Source organism: Daktulosphaira vitifoliae, unplaced genomic scaffold (assembly GCF_025091365.1).
Source record: "Daktulosphaira vitifoliae isolate Bord-2020 unplaced genomic scaffold, ASM2509136v1 Scaffold_1, whole genome shotgun sequence".
Classification (NCBI taxonomy): Eukaryota; Metazoa; Arthropoda; class Insecta; order Hemiptera; family Phylloxeridae; genus Daktulosphaira; species Daktulosphaira vitifoliae.
The window spans coordinates 73259644-73280622 of NW_026099572.1; the positions used below are offsets into that span (position 1 = coordinate 73259644).

Below are 20979 nucleotides of genomic sequence, written 5' to 3' on the forward strand. Positions count from 1 at the left end.
AAAAAAAAAAATTACCTTTCAGTTATTTGCTTGAGATAAATACTTTTTAAACAAAATATTTTATAATCATACCCCACTAATTTTCATAGACAGTGATATTTTAATATGCATTTGACACATATTTTATAATGTATTAAGAATTTAGTATTTTGTGTCAATAATATTTTATATGGCCAAAAATAGGAATAACATTATTCGTGCACGTAAATGTTAAGCATTTAAAAAAATTATTTTTAGTGGCGAAGAATTATTAGATAAAATATTTTTTGCAAAAAAAATTTGAATAATCAATTCCGTAAATAAAAATAAAATACATATATTTTTATTTTCAATTAAGTAATTATATATGAAGTACCAGCACTGATTGCCTCTTTTATTACTGTCTCTATATTATTTTTTATATTTGATTAACATGAACATCATTTGTGCTTACTGTAATTAAATTTATTACAGATTGTATGATTTCAAATAAAAAAAAAAATTATCATACATCTGTAGATAAATTGCTGAAGGATTCAATGTTCAAGAAATTATCGAATATTTAAGATGAGGTTATATGAATAATAATTAGATTATTTAGTATGCATGCATTCCTACACAAACCTAAACGATACATCCATGTTGTCTAGCATAATAGGTTAGTTGTTCAAACCATTATTTAATTATAATAATGATAATTTATAATGTGTAATTAATATTTTTTGTATTTAAAGAAGTCTAGGATAGACAGTCGTATTTTTATAAAAGTTATTATTCAGCGATCAAATTAATAATTTGTGTTAATTAGGAAGAAATTTTTTTTTGAAATTTCTTAATTTTTACTTATTATTTTTTTTCTTGTAGCTCTGTGTGGACGGATCTCTCTAATTAATAAACATAACAATTTTATTTTGCGTTAGTAGTTAATACAAAATAAAATAATTATAATTGAACAATTTTTGAAAATACTGTAGTATATATTTTTATAGCATGTATAAAAAATAAGAATTTTATTTTTGTAATTAAGATTCTAAATTTATAAATATTCAAATAATATAAAATATTATTATTTGAATCAATCAAAATACAATGTCATTTTTTTATCATGAACGTTTATATATTCATTAAAAAATAAAAATAATATTAATGATTTTTTTTTCTTTTAGTTGCTTGTTTTTTTTTTTAATTCATTAATCATAATTAATAAATTAAAACAAAAAAATATTTGATGCATGAAGTCCGTATTTTATATCTTTTAAGGGTGTCATCTTTATTTTTCAAAGGAAAACATGCATAATTAACAAGCTTACAAAAATAAATAAATGATCTATTTAAGATCATTAATGACTCGTCAATAATAACTATTGTACCAATATTTGAAAAGTTATTAAAAATATTAATACCTTGGTGAGAGGAAAAGTAGAAATATCAAGTGATAAAAATAGTAGCAAACGCGCCTTACCTTTAGTCATAACTTGTTAACGATAATGAAGTCGTATTAATTAAATACTACTTATTTGTCACAATCATTATTGTGTAAATGCTACGTTGATAATATTGCCTTGAGAATTAAGTAGTAAAAGTGGAAAGTTACAGTTGAATAAAATTGTGTGTATATTTTGTTTATATCTTCAATTATGAATATAATTTTATTGTTCATACAAATTCGTCGTAATACTTGTGTACTGAAATTAAAATAGAATCCAGCGCAAACAAATATTTACTTTTACTGTTTACATCATCGTATTAGAATAACAATACTCTCAACTCTTTTGTAGTAAAACTTCTCTTGTCCATCATCAGTCACTATTGTTTCTTCGAGCTCAATTTTTTTCAGTCCAAGAAAAAATGAACAAAAAATATAACTTAACAAGTGATCCTTTATTAACTAAATTTGAAATAACAATCTAAATAATAAATACATTCAACGAATGAACTAGAGAATTAAATGATCTATTATTTGTTAATTAAAAAAGTAATAATTGCATTTATAAATGATCACAGCACACATTTAAAAGTATTTCTATTGATGTTAATTTTTTTTTCATTTAATAAAGATACTAAAAACAATAAATTAGTATTTATAATCTTTAAAATGCATTAACAATATATTTTTGTATTGTAATGTGAAACCAGTTAAGTAACTAAGTACTATCTATACTTAATAATTAATGGTAATTAGTAATAAATTATTACTAATAAGTTCGCCTTTCATAATTGTTTAGTAATGAATAAATAATCGCTGTACACTATTTGTTACGATTAATACTAATGACACCTAATATGATACTTTTCAAAAACTTGTTTAACAATATTTTCCTTGGATTTGTAATGTTTGAAATAAGTAATATTTTTTTGGTTATAATAACTTTTGGTTAAAATTAATACATAATTTTTAATTCAGGTTGTATTTAAAATTAAGTAAAAAATTCACATTTATTATTTTTCGATAAAAATATATTTTAATCTATAGTGGGTAATTTATTATGAAGACTTATGAAGATAAAATCAAAAGACATAATATTGAAACATATTTTTCGATTTAAGTAATATTTTTTTATTTTTTTATAAGAACTTTTAATTTTTATTAAACAAAATGTTTTTAATGTATTTGTATTTTAAATACATTTTTCATTGTTTATTAGAAACAGGTTCTTTATTATAAATAATCAAAATAAAATAATGAATTTAATCGATGAGAAACTTTTTAAAAATAATTTTAATCTTTATCTGTATTATTTATATAAAACATAAAATACTAGTTTTTAGAAACTACATAAGATCAAATGGTAAAATCTCTACGTACAATCTCGATTTATTTTAGTTATTTATTTATTTTTTTAACAAAACATGAAATTATAAAAGAGACAAATTCTAAAAATATTCAATAGTGAAAGTGAAGTTGATTTTCGAACACGAATTACTTCTAACATTTATTAGGATCTTAATAATTATTCAACACATAATGTGTTTGAATAATTTACTTTAATTGTTCAAAATATATTAACGATATAATGAGAATATCATGGATATGGAAAATATTAATGAAATAAGTAAAATGTTTTCTTGGCACTTTTTTTTTTTTTAATAGTTATATAAGAGAATTTTTGTATTCTTATTAAAACGGTTATAACTTATAAGGCGTTCTAAAAGGTTTTAATGATTTCAATATTAAAACAAATCTGCTAGGAATTTTAGAATTTTAAATTTATCTGTGACTGATGATCTTTAAAAAATCGCTGTCGTCATAGATCTAGTTATGGATATATAGGAGTATTAGTCTTTCCTAAAAATGATGAAAATTAAATGTATTTAATATTAACAAAGAAATATTTTTAAGGAGAGTAATTAAGTTAGATCTCCTAAATATTTTGTTCATATAGCGCCTATGGCAGTCATCACTTTAAACGGCTATTCATAAAAATTATTAATTTTATCATATATAATTTGTGTTAGACTTAATATTATATATTAAAGAACGTGTAGAAAAATAAAATTCAAGGGGTAAAATTAAAATAAACTTTATTTGTTATTGAAAACATTTTTGCTCTGTCTAAAAAAAACTTGACGATACTGTGTAGGTATATATATTTAAGGTAGCAGAAAATATGTTCTTTGAATCATTGTGTAAAAGATATTAAGAGTTAGTTAAATATCTGACATTGAGCTGTGTCTTACAATGTGTTTAGCCAAGTCATGAAAAATATGCAATATTTGGTAGTGTACCAATGTAATATTACGTTATAAATTTCATCCGCAATATTTTAGGCATAGATACACTTGTGACATGGTGTTCATGAACCGTAATAGAAGTAACATAACCATATACGTGTTTGACGAGTTGAACGGAAAAGTGCGGAAAATAATAATATATGTACCAGTGATTTAATTAATATCCGTGATATAACGGTACATACTCACTGCTAGTTGGTACAACGTCGAATGTAATAATATTATTACAGTTCCATTGTTATTATTTTTATACACTATATCAAATAGATGTAGGATAATACTGTGGCCCATGGGTACCTACACTCGGTAGCTATTGTGTGGTATTGCAACAGTGTGGGAGTGGGGTGGGTGTGAAAATAGAGGGGAACAAGCGTGGTAGTCGTCATTGTTGCCGATTGATACAAAATTGTACACAAGTCCAACTGTTTGGCGGCGGGGACACGATCTAGATTAGAAAAATCGCCGGTAGCTATTAGATGTGTTTGGCGTTTTCCACTGTATAGTTTTTCGTCGTTTTTTCGATTATGTGTAACATTATGTCACTTATCTGTGTAAAGCGGAAAAAACGATAATAGTTATCGTTTAATAATCTAAATGATCATTAGCAATAGTTTAATTTTGAAAGAGATAGTAATTATCGTGTTTATTGTTTACTATTCGAATTCGTTGCCTTGATAACACGATTATAATAACATTTTCCTGTTATCGATTTTTTGTCTTATCGTCTTATTTTGATTTGCTATACAAATAGACTTGTAAATGGCCAGTATCAGTTAGCGTTAAGTGTTGTCGTTTCGAGCACTTAGCTGCCGTGTGATTTCGCGATCATTCCTTTGAACTAGTTATTATTGTTTTGTTTTTGTTTATAATAAATATAAGTTAAAATTGTAATAATATGGATACGTGCGTAGACCCAAAAGTACCTCCGTGGAAGATCGAGCTGATCAACAGAAGACGAATGAGAAATAATCAATCTAAATGCACCAGCGGAGGCATCTACGGTAATAGTGAACAGGTAAAACCAGTTCAATGGACTTGGTCCCCTACCACTCAACACTTTCTCCAGCCCCAACAGACCAACGCGGTACAGACATCCCAGCAGCAGCAATCGGTAGTTGGTGCTGCGTGTTCAGACATGAGGCTGTTAAAGTGCGATAACGTGATAATGACTAATTTCAAAAAAAATCCACAGATTAATCGATGTCGTTTGAAATTTAAAACGAAACCGCAAATTATAACAGAAATAACCAATGGATTAGATTATAATTCTGACTCTAGTGAAGAGTTTAAGTATGGTCCAGGTATTGTAAATAAATTGAAATCAAAATATATGAGTATGACAATCCGTGAACAAAAGCCAAGACCTCCTTTATGGCGTTCAAATAGTATGGACAACATTGTTGAAGATAAAAATTGTTCAGAAAAAGCAAAACATAGTTTACCACCTGATGTTATCAATGTTTCTGTCAATGTAAAAAGTGAGACTTTAAAACGGGCAAGATCTATGGAAATACTGTCTGAATCCCAATCAATTATGGGCAATATTGATGAACAGCAAATTCCAAAGTCTGTTAATGGTGATTTACCACCACCAGATGTAGTCAAAACATACAAAAAAATATTTGAAAATAAAACACAAAATGAATTGAAACCCATAAAAATTAAACCAGCCATTCTTCCTAAACCAGCATTGAGTCCAGAAAAATCTCGTACTACTAGAATGAATAAAGTACCATTAAAAAAAATGATACAGTCTATTAAATATCCTAACAGGTAAAATATTATTTTATTAAATTTTTGATATCAAGTGATTTATTTTAATGTTACAAATGGTTTTAATAACTTTTTGGAATCTTATGCTGGTAAATCATTTTATGAGAGTTATTACTAATAGATAAGTTTTTTTTTAAAGATTTCTTGGTGTATTTTATAGATTTTATTATTAGAGTTAAATAATTGATGTAAGAAATAAGGTGTAATGTGATTAATAATAAATGATATTATATATCAAAAGTAATTTTTGAGGGTATAATTATGATTTTAAAAAGAAATTTTGAAAAAATTTGTATATATATATATTACTTATAATGCTATATTATAAGCACTTAATATTTTTATGTTCTATCTTAAAAGTAATTTTGTATTTGGGATTAACAATAGTAGTTTATAGGATTAAATTTTTAATCATTTAGTAAAAAATTTAATAATAATTTCAGATTGAAGAAAAAAGAACCATTAGGTCTAGATAGATCTAAAGCCCTTATAAATGATGAAGTCAGTTCAAGTCAGGATGAATCATCTATGTCGTCTGATGACGGTGGTTCAGTAAAGCATAGAGTTGTCATCAAGACAACCTTAAGTGGATCTAATAACGATAACAAATTAGTTGCTGTACAAGCTAAACAAATATGTGTTATCAGACCAACAACAAGAAGTGTTATTTTATCAGAAGAAACTGCTAATACTCAGTTATCAGACAAAGAAATTGAAAAAAACTTTCTTAATAATAATACTATTAATAAATCCAATGGAATAAAAAGAATTGGTGGGTTGTGGGATAAAAAAAGATGGGACAACAATGAAAATAGTGTTGTTTTCAATTTTGTTGATCGTAAAGGTGTACCAAATTACATTGACAATGAAGTACCAATATTTAGAAGAGACAATTCTTGTGTAAGTTCTTTTTATAGATAAAATTATTGAACTAATTGTAAATTATTGAAATTCTTATTTATTATTCTTTAACTTAGAGAGTTAAAAATGGATGTATTATGTTGGATTCTCATTGTGAAGAATCAAGTACTGATGATATTGATAATGGATCCAATGATAAATATGTTATTTTTATTGGTGATAATATAATCATTGGACGTTCAAATCTTCGAAAAGAAAAATGCTCTTCTCCTCGAAAAGTAAGACATTCTATTAAAATTTTTACTGTAATTTTAATCCTTAAATAATATTCCTTTTTTAAGTTTAAAATTTTTTTTTTTACTTTTTGATTAAAAATTTCTAGTAGATAATTTTTAGTCAGTATAATTTATATAAACATAGATCATTACTAATAATTATGCTATTGCTTGAAAGTTTTTGAGTTTTACAATATTTAAGAATTAATTTAAAGTATTTTTAAAATATAATTGAAATTTAATTTTTAACTAAATTATAACCAGCATAGATTATAACAAGCATATACAATTCAAATTTGGGTATTAAGTGTTTTCAATTGTAATTTGTTTTATTAAATATTGATGTATTTACATTGTGTCTCATTTAGTGAGACTATTACATACTTTACATTTTAATATTTTAATTTTTACTTCATTTTATTTTGAAATTACTTTTTACATTTTTTTAATTTCTTATATAACTTATTTTTTGCCTATAATAATTTAAAATGTGTCAGTAACTTATTAATGTTACAAAATTTACTTGACTAAAGTTAATTTTTACTATTAAAACTTTATAATAAAAGAGTTTTGACTAATTAAAATTTAATAAAATAAAAAAAAAGAGTTTTCTATGTGATTTTTTATTAATCACTAAATTTATGAACAGTGTATTTGTTTTAAAAAATAATTATTCATGTGGTGTAACTCATTCATTTAAATAAAATAATAGTCTTATAAAAAAGTAAATTTCATTATCTACTACTAGTATATCCACGTGTGTTATTCCTTAAGAGAGAAATTCGTATGAAATAAATTTAGCTTGCATAATATTTTTCTTGTTAACGGTTCAGGTAGATTCTTGTTGTATGTAACAAAAGTAATTACAAATGTGATACCATGAACTATAATTATTTGTTAGTTTTGTTCGAGTTTCGCATGAAAATCGAAAATAAAATAATATATAATTAGTAATTATTAATAACTAAATGTTCATGTCGAGAGTGAATAGATGAAAATGATATCAGACAAAATGTTATAACTATCACATTAATTTATGCCAATAAATTAAGAATAGCTGTATAATAACGTAGTTATGTTGTATATTGTGAAAATCTTTCCATATTTCTACTTAACATATTTTTATGAAGCGCGTCGTACTCTTAGTAATTAAATGTAATTTATTTTATCATTTCGCATTACTTAAAATTGAAATCGCTGGAAAATTGTTAGATTTTCGCTAAAAAATAATATTATCTTTACTTTTGATGCCGATGAGTTGTTATCGCAAATATATTTCTAGATTTATATTTTATTATAATAAAAAATATAAATTCATTAATAAATACATTATTTTTTAACTTTAATTTTTTGAATTATTCAGATCCCTTCAACTATGAAAGGTTTGAAGTCAATTGTATAATGTTTATTTTATCTTCTATTGTACGAACGTAAATTCTAAATCGATTCTGTTCTATTTTTTTGTTTAGCCATTTTCAGTATTTGTATTAACTAGAATAAAAGATAAATCAAACAAGTTTTTCTATTATTATTATTATTCTCAGACATTCATCATAGGTCAATGAGCCGGTTCTTCATGGAAACGGCTTAAGGCATTATTATTTTATTTTACGATGTGTTGTGTACATTCTTTTCATAGAATGACACCTGAATGCTCACTTCTAGCTACTGGACAATAAGGCGATGACGACTTTGTCGACGCCAATACATTAGTTTCCACTGTTTTAAACAGTTTTTCTTTGTGCATTGCAGTCTCCGTTAATTCATTTCAGTGCGCTCGCGTATCAAGAATGTCTCAAAATGCTGGCATTGTTTTAAGCGTTACCATATTTTACTGTAATGTGTAGAGTCATTGACTATAACATACTCGTACGGGTTTTTGTCCAGACAAGGCCAATGCCCATAGTATATGTTGCATACGAATGTAATTTCTATAAGGAAAAAATCATAGTTCTTAGCTGTATCTGATAATTTTATTATGAATCGTTTTTCGTTGAATTTTAAATAAACTGTTATTGCAGAAGTACTGGTCTATTAACACCAATTGAATTGGTTTATGGAAAGTTGATTTTGATTTCCTCGTAATAAACGATGTTTCATCTACTACAGTGGCAGTGCATTATCCTAATAAAACGATCTTGACCGCGTTTAATATAAGTTGATCTAGTTTTCTGTACCTTTAATGTCCAAACAAAATAATGCATTTATTAGGTTAAGTGTAATAAATGTAGAAAAATCAATTACAAAGTCAGTATTGCTCACACAGACCTAGTGAACTTGATTCGTGTTTATTTTTTCCAATATGATTATTACTAAATTATTAATTGATTAACAATTTGTGAAGAAATAAATTTAAAATTTGCCAAAGTAATACAAATTTTTATAGCTTATCTATTGTAGTTCTGTATACTAGACGGTAAATTTATCAAAAAATTTGGTGTGCTAAAATTGTTATTTTTTCCCCGCTCTTATTTTTATTTTTTATATAAAAATGTATATTTTTTTAATTGGAGGGAGTAAGCATCCTAAGCAAACTTTTGGAATTTTTAACTGAAAATAAAAAGCTGTTTTAAATTAGTACTATTACAATTGTACATTTGTACTATAGTTAATAAGTTGCAATGATGAATAAAAAAATAACAAATATTATTGCGTTATTATTTTCTTGGTAGTTTATTATTAAATTGACAATAGCAAGATAAAATATATAGCGTCTCATATTGAAGGTCATATAACTTTACTTTTGCATTAGGTCAATTTGCTGCTTCCATGGCTCTGCCATTATGTCTAACGGTATATATGTTCGGCTTATGTTGACGTTAAGCTTACCAGAGACCACTTACTTATCTTTTTTCTTATTATTTATGTTAAATAATATTACAATTTAACCGATTTTTTCAGAATTTAAGAATACAGTTTTCTGACGTTCTGGAAACAACGCATGAGTATCCTTCAGAAGCTTCCTTACTGCTCGAAGAAAAACATGATCTACCGTCACCTGAAACGGAACATAAAAGAAACCTTACCGCCGTTCATCAAAAAAGTAAAGTTTATTTGTCCAACTGTAGTGATATCCCAAAGATATTTGCATTTTTTTGACATGTTTATGGGAACCACGAGTATTTTAATGTACAATGATTTTTTTTGCATTCGATTTGGTCCGGAACGGTAACGGAAATAATAAAATAATGATTTTATATTTTTTGGTTTATGTGCACTTGACTCTACGCAAACTGCATCAAGTAGGTCATGTGTCTATACTTTCACTAATCACGGTCAAGGTTCAATATAATATTGAAATTTTACATCCTAAAAAAACATCCTGTTGATTTAAAGTATAGGGGAATGGCAGTTCATGTGTGTGTCCTCGTTAAATGACCGAGGAAATTTATCAGGCATTGCGACGTTGTTAAGATTTATGGACTCTTAACAATTTAAATGATTCTAAATATATTAATGAAATATTCTTATTTTATACATTCGACAAGCTGTAGTGTAATGGGAAAATTTACTGAGAATCGTATGACCTATAGGCGGATAATTAATTGGTAACTGATACATTCTGCGGTATATATTTATGACGGAGTAATTATTAAAAAATCGTAAATAAAAGGGATTTTGAGAGGGATTGTTTAAAAAAAGATTTTCTTTAGAACTTTTAATTTAAAAAAATCTATTGATCAATTTGAAATCAATATCAAAATGTTATCGGTTATTTAACTAAAAAAGTATTGTATGTTCAACTGATAATATTCGATATATCGTTAAAACTGTTTTTGCTTTCAATTTAGAAGAAATCGGTTCTTGCAAAAGTTTTTATAAAATTTTATAATGTATAATCACTGTTCTTTTTATGAAGAAAATGGACAATGTCGTTATTTTATAACATTATATATTTATTTAAAATTCATCTTATATTTCCGATTTTCATTTTCCCATCGAATTTTAAAGCTAGATTTAAAAAATTAGATTTTATAATAACGTTTTTTTATAAATTAGACTATTCTCGATATATCTTTCTTTCGTATTACATGTGTTTAATGAATGATTTTTTTTATTGTTTAGACAGTTTTGGTAACTACACTCCGAGTAAACTAGGAACCACCGAAGAAGCATTTCTCGGTGAATATGGAGTAAGTAGAAGCAATGTGATAAAAAATGTTAAACGTACAGATAAGAATGACGAATCCATGACTGACAACTCGGTGGTTGATACAAATGTGCCTTGGAGCGAAGAAACAACACCTGATCTCTTATTTTGAGTTCCTAATATTTATTAACATTATATTTATGAGCTCAATAGTGTTAATATAGTTTTACTTAAATTAATGTATTTTTATAATATTAATATATTATACATATTTTTCTAAGTTGTAGTAAAAAGAATGTATGCTCTTCTATTTTTCTTATTATAATAATTTTTTTTATATTTATTGAAATTAAATAATTTATGAAAAATAGTAGCTCGTATATCATAAAATAAGACTCACAATGATTTCATCGACTGAATTACTCATTCTTCTATACATTTATATATTTTTACAAATCCTAAACATACACGTAAAATTTTTTACTATTATAATTATATTTTCATTGATGAAATGCTATCGTTACTATTATGAACTAAATATTAATTATTTATTTGTATAGCTTATTATCACTATTTTTTATGTTTCAAAATGTATAGTATTTTGATGTACATAAATGTTGTAATTTTGCGTCAATATAGTTTTTTTTTTTTTAAATAAGTTCATACAAATTTAATTTAAAACTTGCTCAAATTATAATTTAATTAATAAAAACTTATAAATTTGAATACGATGAAATTTTTGAAAAGAAGATTTTGAAGTTCTATTCAGCAAAAATAAAAAAAGAGAATATTTAGATAACTTATTAGTTATATAAATATGTCTCTCTATTTTTGTAAGTGAATTTAATTATAATACCTTGACTGAAAGAATAAAATTTATTTTATTATTTTATTATTTTATTGTGACCTCAATACGTCAATTGTTGTTAAGTACTAACACAAGCTAATTGAATGACACTTTATTTTTTTTTCTTAAAAGGTTATATTTACCTTACTACTAAGATGAAACAATTTAAGATAGTCAATATAATCTATGAGTACTATTCAATTTAGGTGTTTTTATATACAGTATTTTATATATTTTAAAACTTATAATTTTATTAAGTTTCGTGTTGATAATTATTGTATGGTAGGTAAATGAAATTATTACTAAACTTACCTAGATGGGTCTGTAAAACTCACTGACTTTAACTTAGCAAAATCCTAAAGTTTTTGTGAATAATTAATCTGTACACATTAAAATTTGCAATTGTGTTGTAAAACACAAAATAAGCCTTGCATTTATTAAAAAAAAATTTTTTTGAACATTTTAATTTATTTAGGAACACTTATAATACATAGTACTAGATATAAAAAAAATTATTTTCCCCAAGTACCACAAAGAAATCTCACATTAATGTTGTGATAATCCTTTAAATTATATTTAGAGATGTAATAAATTTTGTGTCATTTTTAATTAATACATTGAAAATATTTTTAGTTTTTATTTAAAAAATATTTACTATCATAAAAAAAATTAACAACTTGATAAAAACAAAAAATGCTAAAAAATTTGTATTTTTAGATGGATTTTATTAAAAAAAAAAGTGTCATTAAAAATAATTTTCAATATAAAATATTTGAAGAAATGTTTTCAATTCTCTTCCTAGAAAAAAATTCTGATTTTGCGACATCTCTTTTTTATGATGTATATGCGTATGAAAATTATATAGGGTGTTCAGTAAAGAAATGGTTTTCTATTGTTCAAATATATATTTGAACTATTTTATATTAATATTAACTATTTTATTAAATTGACCTGTTTCCTTACTTACTGAACACTCTATATATTGTTTATAATTTTCTTTATCAATTTAAAAGTATTATGATAAATTTTATTGAAAATTATTTATTTATTATTAACAAAATAATTTTAGAAAAAAATATTTCTTGATAATTTGTATATTAAGTGTAAATGGATTGATTTAGTTGTAAGTAAATAAAGCGGCTTTATGAAATAATGGCTCCGTTAAAATGTTTGTTAAAATCTGAAACGACCTAATTGGCTTTATATTTGTATGGTTAATTATTATACTCAACAAAATGAAAATTATCAAATAGTGAAGTACTCGAGGGGCGGATCCAAAATTATTTCATAAGAGGCGCTAAAATAATTTTAGACGTTAAAATTAATTTTTTGCGAATTTTATCTTTCAAAATTCTTTATTTTTTAGAAGATGACAACAGTTCGAGAAGGGGGTGGCGCCCTCTGCGTACTCTACTTGATCCAACTTTAAAATACGCGTACGAAGTTTTGCGGGTCAGTAGTTTAGGAGACCATTTCTCTCAAAAGTAACTTTTTATAGATAAATAAGGGTTTTTACAAAAGATTGTCTGCTATATATTATTTTGTCTGACATATTTAAACCCATAAAATGTGCTTACAAGTATATGAAACTTTAAGTTATTTTTAGCGGAAATATAAAAACTTTATTTATTTACTCAAATTTAAATACAAAATGTACGGTTTTATTTTTTGATTTCTAATAATATTATAAAAAGGTTATGGAGGTTGTTATAGTGTTGCGAAAGTAATTAAGTATTTTAAATTAAATTATTCTTTTAAATTAAAAATTGTTACATTTTAAATTATAATTAGTTTATTTGTAATTTATAAGAAATACACGGAATTAGGAATACTTTGAGTACTCTACAAAGGTAACATTATATTATAACGTTTTATGCAAGTCAATAGGTCGTCACAAGTGGTCATCAGCTTCTAGAATTTTCGTGTCAAAACCAGTTCCGATCGTCACTGAAATGGCGGCGTGTTTGTATTCTCATTTTCCAATAACCAGTCTTAGGCAACGTACATTTTTGATGAGCATTTCGGTAGAGTCCGTTCAGCACTACTAAAAGCCGTGAAGACGTACGCGCCATTAGCACTTTTTAATAGTATGTCTTTAATCTAAGTTAAGAGGATTACAGTGTTAATCCATACTACGAATTGTTACGTGCTCAAGGAAGAACAACGTATGTAATTGTAATAAATTGTTATCGTTTAATTACCAGAGGCCCTGATTTTGTCACGTCGAGTAATATTTCCATTATCACGTGGATATTAATGATCTAATTTTGATACTTCAGACGACTGTTTTATGATGAGGATTATGCCGAATCGCTTGGGAAATGCCTATATAGAAGGCATATATCATAAATTTTCTATAATTTACTAATATAATATTAATGTTAATTCCTATAATAATTATGACATGTAGTCTAAGTAGAGATGCCCAACAGAAGATTTAAATTCTTAGATTAAATCTGAACTAAATTATACATCATTTTTGTTTTGTAATAAAAACTGTTTTTGTTTATCAAGCTAGTTATAAGTTATTTTCCTGTTCTATTTTTTTTCTTAGTCGCCCGGCCAACATCTTGCCAGGAGTTTGGTGGCAACAGTAACATTTTTTTGTCTTCCTCAAATGTGTAAGAAGACAATATTTTTGTTAATGTTTCCTTGATAAATAGTGTTAGGATACTTTTAAATTGTAATTAAATAATGTATTTAGAAAATTATGAATATTCATGCTCATAAGGTTTTCTTTCAGTATTCATTCCAAAAATCTTAAAATGAAAAGGTTCTGCTGATACGGATTTTTAAATTTTCCTGAAGAACGCCTTTAAGTTAAAAGTGATTATTTTACTAACTTTTAAAATTTTTATTATTTTGATCGAGTAAAAGCTTAAAAAACCATAGAAATGCAAAAAAAAAAGTAATATGAAGCTATAAAAATGTACAAAATTTAAAAAGCCACAGAATGCATAAATTTAACTGAGCAAATATTTAAAAATTGAATAAATAAAGATATGTATTAATATATTATGTATATTGAATACATAGGTGAGAAGTTAATATGAATATTTGAAAGGAGGGTTAGAAATAAACTTCAGTTGTTTAATTATTTAACGATGTTTTCCTATTTTCGCTTGAAATGTGGAGTTTGTCTGGTTATGTCTTCCATTTATAAAGTGATGAGCAAAAAAAAATAATCAACTAATTTTTAACAATAAATTAAAGTATGAGATAAATTAAAGTGGACTACATATTAGTCTACAACTATTCGTTGTTGAATGTGTATAGTTTTTTCGAATAAGTAGAATGTGGTAAAAATATTAAGCATTTTTTAATAATATTTGATTTGATCATAATTTGTCTAGCTGAATAAAAAAATNTAATTATGAGATAAATTAAAGTGGACTACATATTAGTCTACAACTATTCGTTGTTGAATGTGTATAGTTTTTTCAAATAAGTAGAATGTGGTAAAAATATTAAGCATTTTTTAATAATATTTGATTTGATCATAATTTGTCTAGCTGAATAAAAAAATGAGAGTGAGCGAGAAAAAGTGAGAGAAGGAACAGTTGAAACACTTAACGCGTGGAACACTTGTGGCGCTGCAAAGTTTCAACGTCGCGGAAGCAGCAATCACACCAAACTGTTATAATCACCGGGATTTCTAGAAATCCGTTAATGGTACACAAAATATGCTGTAAAGATTCATTAAAACTTCTTAATGAGTTCTTAAATCTTTTAATAAAAAGACGGCTTAACCGAGTGGTTTTGAGAAACGTTGTAGCAATCGTATTATTTTGGCGAACGACGGGTGTATGAAATTGTTTTAACCATTACAATGATGTAGTTTATTTAAATTATGACTCTTCAGCATTGGACTTTGTTATTTCTTAAAATGATTTCGATGAAATAAATTTATAGTAATTTCCAGCTGAGTTTGGATCTGAATGGTATTATTGTTGGCTATTTAAACCAATTGATATAAAGTAATTCAACATTTACCGTATTTGAAATAATAGCTTGGTGTATTGATAATACACGGACAAATGCTTTTATCTGGTTCAGAAAAAGTCTATCACAGAACTCCATTGTATCTTGATTGTATATAGTAATGTTAGACAAGCTCAGTTGACCAATAATCCTCCGAATTTATTCGTATTATAAGATTATAGATTTAGATATATATTTCCAATTCTTTTTCTAATTTTATTAAAAAACCTACCGCCTTGTGTCTATATCATTCGTTAGGAGAGTTTCAGTTATATGAATTAACCTAATTCGAGTTGAACTCTTGTAAAACATAATTCAAGTTAAGCATTAAATGTTCATTTTTAAATATTTTTGTCAAGATTGTTTAAATTTGAATTTTTAGTCAATGTAATAATTTGATATATGTAAAAATGTTTGGATGCAGTAAGATTATACAATAATAATTGTTTAGTTTGATTTGCATTGTAATTTCATTGATCTTTTCAATTATTTTTTTTTTAATTTAAAAGAAATTTTTTTGTTGTGAGATAATTTAAATAGGATGTATTATGATATAATTTAAGTTTATTATTTTACTGTATATTTCACTTATTAAAAAAAGAAAAATTTTAAATATGCATAAAAACAATGTGTTTAACACGTATGACATAACGTAATAACATTTCAGAGGGCGGCTGTTACAAAATTTATAACACAAGTGCTGTTTTTATCTGTATAATTTACGTTAATAATTTATCAATTTTATAGCGGATTTTACTTTTCAACTATGTACTAAAGTAAACCTATTTATAAGAGTATAAAAATTATACAGACTATTTAAAGACATTTGACATTTATATCGATGATTTTGATACTGTAAATAATAAATAACGTTTCAAAAAAAAAAAAAAATTTACCTAAATTGAATAGTTAATTGATAAGTACGCCTCCAAATCGTAGCGGTGTCTTTATCCTTGCACTTTTGTTTGGCAATAATTATTAAAAAATAATGATTACAAAAATATATTATACCACGAAATGAAATATGGTAGTTTATTTTCTCTTTCTTTGGTATCAATGAAAACATCCAAAGTATTATTTGTTCACGGTGATTTTAATATATATATATAATACATACGGGTATATTTTTCTTCGGTACTCATTTTTTATCAATAGAGGTATACGAATGCTAGAGGACATCGTCGTTGGAGTTATTTATTGTCCGTTTTGATAAACCCTTTATTCTCCAGGTGAGTAGAGTGTACAGGCATGTATACGGGAAATTGCGTGGAGGGGCGAAACATTGTTGATTTATTGTCAAAGGTTCTCGGTATGTGTTCATAACTACGGTCCAAGCTTTCATGTACGTTGCTAAATAAGCGGAAGGAGCTCTGCAGAAACGATGATCCATAATGGTCCGTTCTCGGAGAAATTATTACACCAGAGGTTTCACAAGGGTGTTGACAAATCGCTGGTAACATAAATAAAACGGACAGTATACATCATAATAATTGGAAAACGGTTACGCGAAAATGTTTCTTCTCAGCAAATAAACCACTAACACCTATACACATACTCACACGATTGCTAGTCGATTTTGTTATTATATGAATTTTGCACAAATAAGCTCGTAACACACACTTGTATATATATATTTTGATATACTTGCTAGTGTAGCATTATTAAAAAAAATGGGACATTTTATGTCTTTTGGGGTCATTACATAAAACATATATAAATATACAACACGTATGGTGGGTATCCGTAGAGCTATGGGACAGTATAAAACTTGGAGAACTAGACATTCTTGGCACAATCGTAAGTAGAAAATATCTTTAGAAACCCTTTTTTGCTCTTCGATTTGTAATATCGGCTGGGTTCATTGGTAACAGAAATTTAAGTTTGAAATTTTTGTCTTTTTTTTTGGTTTTTATTATTTTAACGTTATACTCGGTTCGACTTGGAAATAATTGGTTTCGTGGATTCCGCACATTAGTTTTTGTAATTGTTGTTGTTTCTCTTCCGTTTTAGTTAAACTTAACGAGAAAAAAAGTGTTTACAGTATATGTATATTCGTGCGTACATAGATATTGCGTTCGTATATTATGTTCGTTTGGTAAAACATTTTTTATTTTAATTACACTTTAGTACATCGCATTAGTTCTGCTATCTCGATTTAAATTCAGTTAATTGGTTTTATCGACTCATCAAACAGTTACATATAATTACTCTAAAAATGAACGATAGAATTTATACTATGCTTTTAAAAATAGTCATCGTGTTGGTCATGCCATACTTAAATTGAAGTTATAAATATAAATAAAAATGATATTGATATTATCTAATGAGTCAATAGAAACATAACCTTAAGAAGCATTTTTTTTATAGGCATTTAAAATATTGAACACATTTATATTTATTAATATTAAAGTATATTATATTTATTCAGGAAATTTATTGGTAACACGTATAAAATCGTTTTTTACCTAGTAGTTCGTTGCTGAGAAGAAGAAAACACTCCTACTCTGATTTCACCACAACAAAATATTGCGAATAGTAATTATTGTCAGAAGTAATTTAAGATTTAAATAAAGTGTATCTTTAAATCTAGTTTCGTCATCGAATATTTAAAAGAATCCCTTTATTTTGGATTAGGTAAACTTAACTTCTTCTTTCTACTATATTGTTCAGTCAGATTAAATCAAACAACTCTTTCTTGATATGACTTTTTTCAGTTATCGTTAATGATATAGATATCCATAGTTCAAAATATATATATATATATAAATACATGTTTATTTTCCTAAATGTTATCTATTGATGTATTTCAAACGAAATTATTAATTTTCAGTTAATATTTAGTATTAAAAAGTATTATTAAATATTAAAGTATGTATTTATAGACAAACTTTCTAGGGATGATAAGCCAAGTTTTATATTATATATTTTATAATTTAATTAGAAATCGAAGAAACCTGCGTTTATTAATCTTATGAAATGAATACTGATTTTCGATTTAGACGTTTAGTATAACTGTGTTAAAATAATTTGGAAAATTCATTTTTTTTAGAGAAAAATATGTTTTTAAGCATTAAAAAATAGATTTTTTAGCTACCTTAATAAAGACCAAATTTTTGAGATGTTTCATTTAAATAAATTATTACATTCATCTATACACGTGAGAGAAATGTATTTGCTGCACTTGTCGTTTTAAATGTTTGATAATTCAATTCTTTGTTAAAAATGTCGAATTTAAAAGGAAAAAGTAATGACGTACATTTTTGTTGTGCGGCTGTCATGAACAGACTAGGGACACTTAAATAAGTAATTCTCGACAAGTCAGTTATTTATCGTTCTCTCTGTAAATCACTGAGTACTCAGCGTCACTTACAAAGATCTTAGCTGCTTTAATTAGAGACAATCAAAGAACTCATGTCAGGTTGTGACCTAAGAGGTTAACATAATGTAACATGTGAAACTAAAAGAAAGAATCAAGTTATTATCTTAAAAGTATCAAATCTCTATTGGTTAGCTAATGCAACCGAGGAAACATGTTTTAATGTTAAATAAATTGTTGTAATATTATTTTATACACATACCTTTAATTGTACTAACAACTCGAGTAAGTTCATTTCATTATCAGATAGCCAAATTGTGGCTAGTGAGGTTGGCATAAGAATGGTGACGAAATAACGTAGATTGCCTGCCCGCGGGAAACTTTTGTTATCTATAGTAGTTAGGTAGAAGCAAAAAACTACCGCACTTGAGGATCAATGCATTTACACATTTTGGCGAGTATACCGGTTAATTTGGACTCAAACCAACAACATACCACGTTTAATTTAAGTTTATACCTATTGGACGTTGGTGCACTTATACAATAAAATATTGGCTAATGTCGGTATACTTTTGCCGTGATCACTTATTGTAGAGATCCTATTCAAAGGTAATAAGGGTATAAAAACCGTATATTTGTTGTACAATATAAAATGAAAATCTCTTTATCAATTGTGACATTTTCGTGCAACTCTATAGATGTTTATTAAAGTATGGGACGTGGCTGGTACATGAGAGCTGTATTATGGTGATGTGACATTAAAGTCGAACGTTCTCATTCAATGTGACTCATTTTACACTAAAAGCTTTAGGGAAGTAAAGATACTATAACGTTCCAATACGTAGCGTTCTTAGCGTTTACCGTAACATAAAAATGACTATCAGACTATATAATCTAAAAATGTACATTATATGTTTATCATAAGATGCTTAACTACACGTCTCGTTTCCCAACATCCGCGAAGAGTAGTTCTTTTTAACTATCGACACATTATAATAACAAGACAGTTTAGTCACGTTGTCTATCGAGATGACACGACTTAGAATTTTTATTTTATGCTTTGTGATTTAGTTTGATAATTGGGTCTACTTTAATGCTTTATATCTTTTCTGATTTCGATTAAGAGTAAATTGTGTATATTTTTTCGATCATAAAATATTTCCAAATTCATAAAAAATTTGAAGATAATACTTTAATAATTAATTATTATTACTTATAAAAAAAATATTTTTTTACTTATAGTTATATATTTTATATACTTAATATACACTTTTATACACATTTATATACATTTACACATCACCATGAACGATTTTACAGTTAGAGTTATATAAAAAAATGTAATATATTAAAAAATTAATTATCTTTCTGACACAATTAACAATTTTCTTTTCTTCAAAATAGTCAATTTTTAGCACTTTTCTTAGAAAAATCATTAATGGTCAAATAACAATAGGAGTATGCGTTATAAATATACACCAATATGAGCCTAATAATCATTTAATTGTAATTTTTAAAAAATAATTTTCACATTTTTAGACTACATTAAAAGCATATTTTTTATTCATACTTAAGCATTTAAGGTATATTTTAAGCATATTTATTAATTTTTAAAAATAAAAATAATTTTTTTGTTTATTTCTTCAAAATTTCAAAATTATCTTTTTAGAGCTTTTCTTAAAAAATGTGGGGTCGAAAACAATTTGAGGATAAGTACTTATTGAATTATAATCATTTTAATACATATAGTGGGTATGTAGCAAGGATGAGTACAGCTCATACTGATGTATATTTACAATGCATATTCCGTCTGCACTATATACCCACTCTATGTATTAAAATGCTTTTAACGCTATAAGTATTTGTCCTAAAACTGTTATTGAGTGATTAAAAATGTTTCTAACAAAAGCGTTGAAAATTGGCTATTTTGAAAAAAATTAAAAACAAAAAAAATGATTTATTATTTTAATAAATATGATATCAATGTATTCTAATAATACATAAATTATTCATTTTAAAAATAACATTGAAATATACATTTTATCAAGAGTTATGAGTTGCCGGTTAGATTTATTCAAACCGGTATACATTTAATCGTTAGAAGTTCTCTCGACTTATTATTACT

The 20979-nt window shown here is 25.8% G+C and overlaps 2 protein-coding genes across 3 annotated transcripts in view; one reads left to right on the top strand and one right to left on the bottom strand.

Annotated features, from left to right (window-relative positions):
- LOC126894519 (V-type proton ATPase catalytic subunit A) overlaps nucleotides 1–20979 on the bottom strand; it is a 256069-nt gene that overhangs the window by 34350 nt on the left and 200740 nt on the right. The window lies entirely within an intron of this gene.
- Nucleotides 4169–11254, top strand: LOC126894520 (uncharacterized). The gene is made up of 5 exons (XM_050665585.1): nucleotides 4169–5484; nucleotides 5928–6384; nucleotides 6462–6623; nucleotides 9522–9663; nucleotides 10686–11254. Exons 1-5 carry the CDS (start codon nucleotides 4607–4609, stop codon nucleotides 10880–10882), a joined length of 1836 nt encoding a protein of 611 aa, XP_050521542.1. The 5' UTR covers nucleotides 4169–4606; the 3' UTR covers nucleotides 10883–11254.

Bases quoted from the DNA above. Each gene is read 5' to 3' on its own strand.
- LOC126894520 (XM_050665585.1), top strand. From the start codon at position 4,607: ATGGATACGTGCGTAGACCCAAAAGTACCTCCGTGGAAGATCGAGCTG. The intron at 6,385-6,461 runs GTAAGTTCTTTT...TCTTTAACTTAG, and splicing joins TTAGAAGAGACAATTCTTGT to AGAGTTAAAAATGGATGTAT. The intron at 6,624-9,521 runs GTAAGACATTCT...CGATTTTTTCAG, and splicing joins AATGCTCTTCTCCTCGAAAA to AATTTAAGAATACAGTTTTC.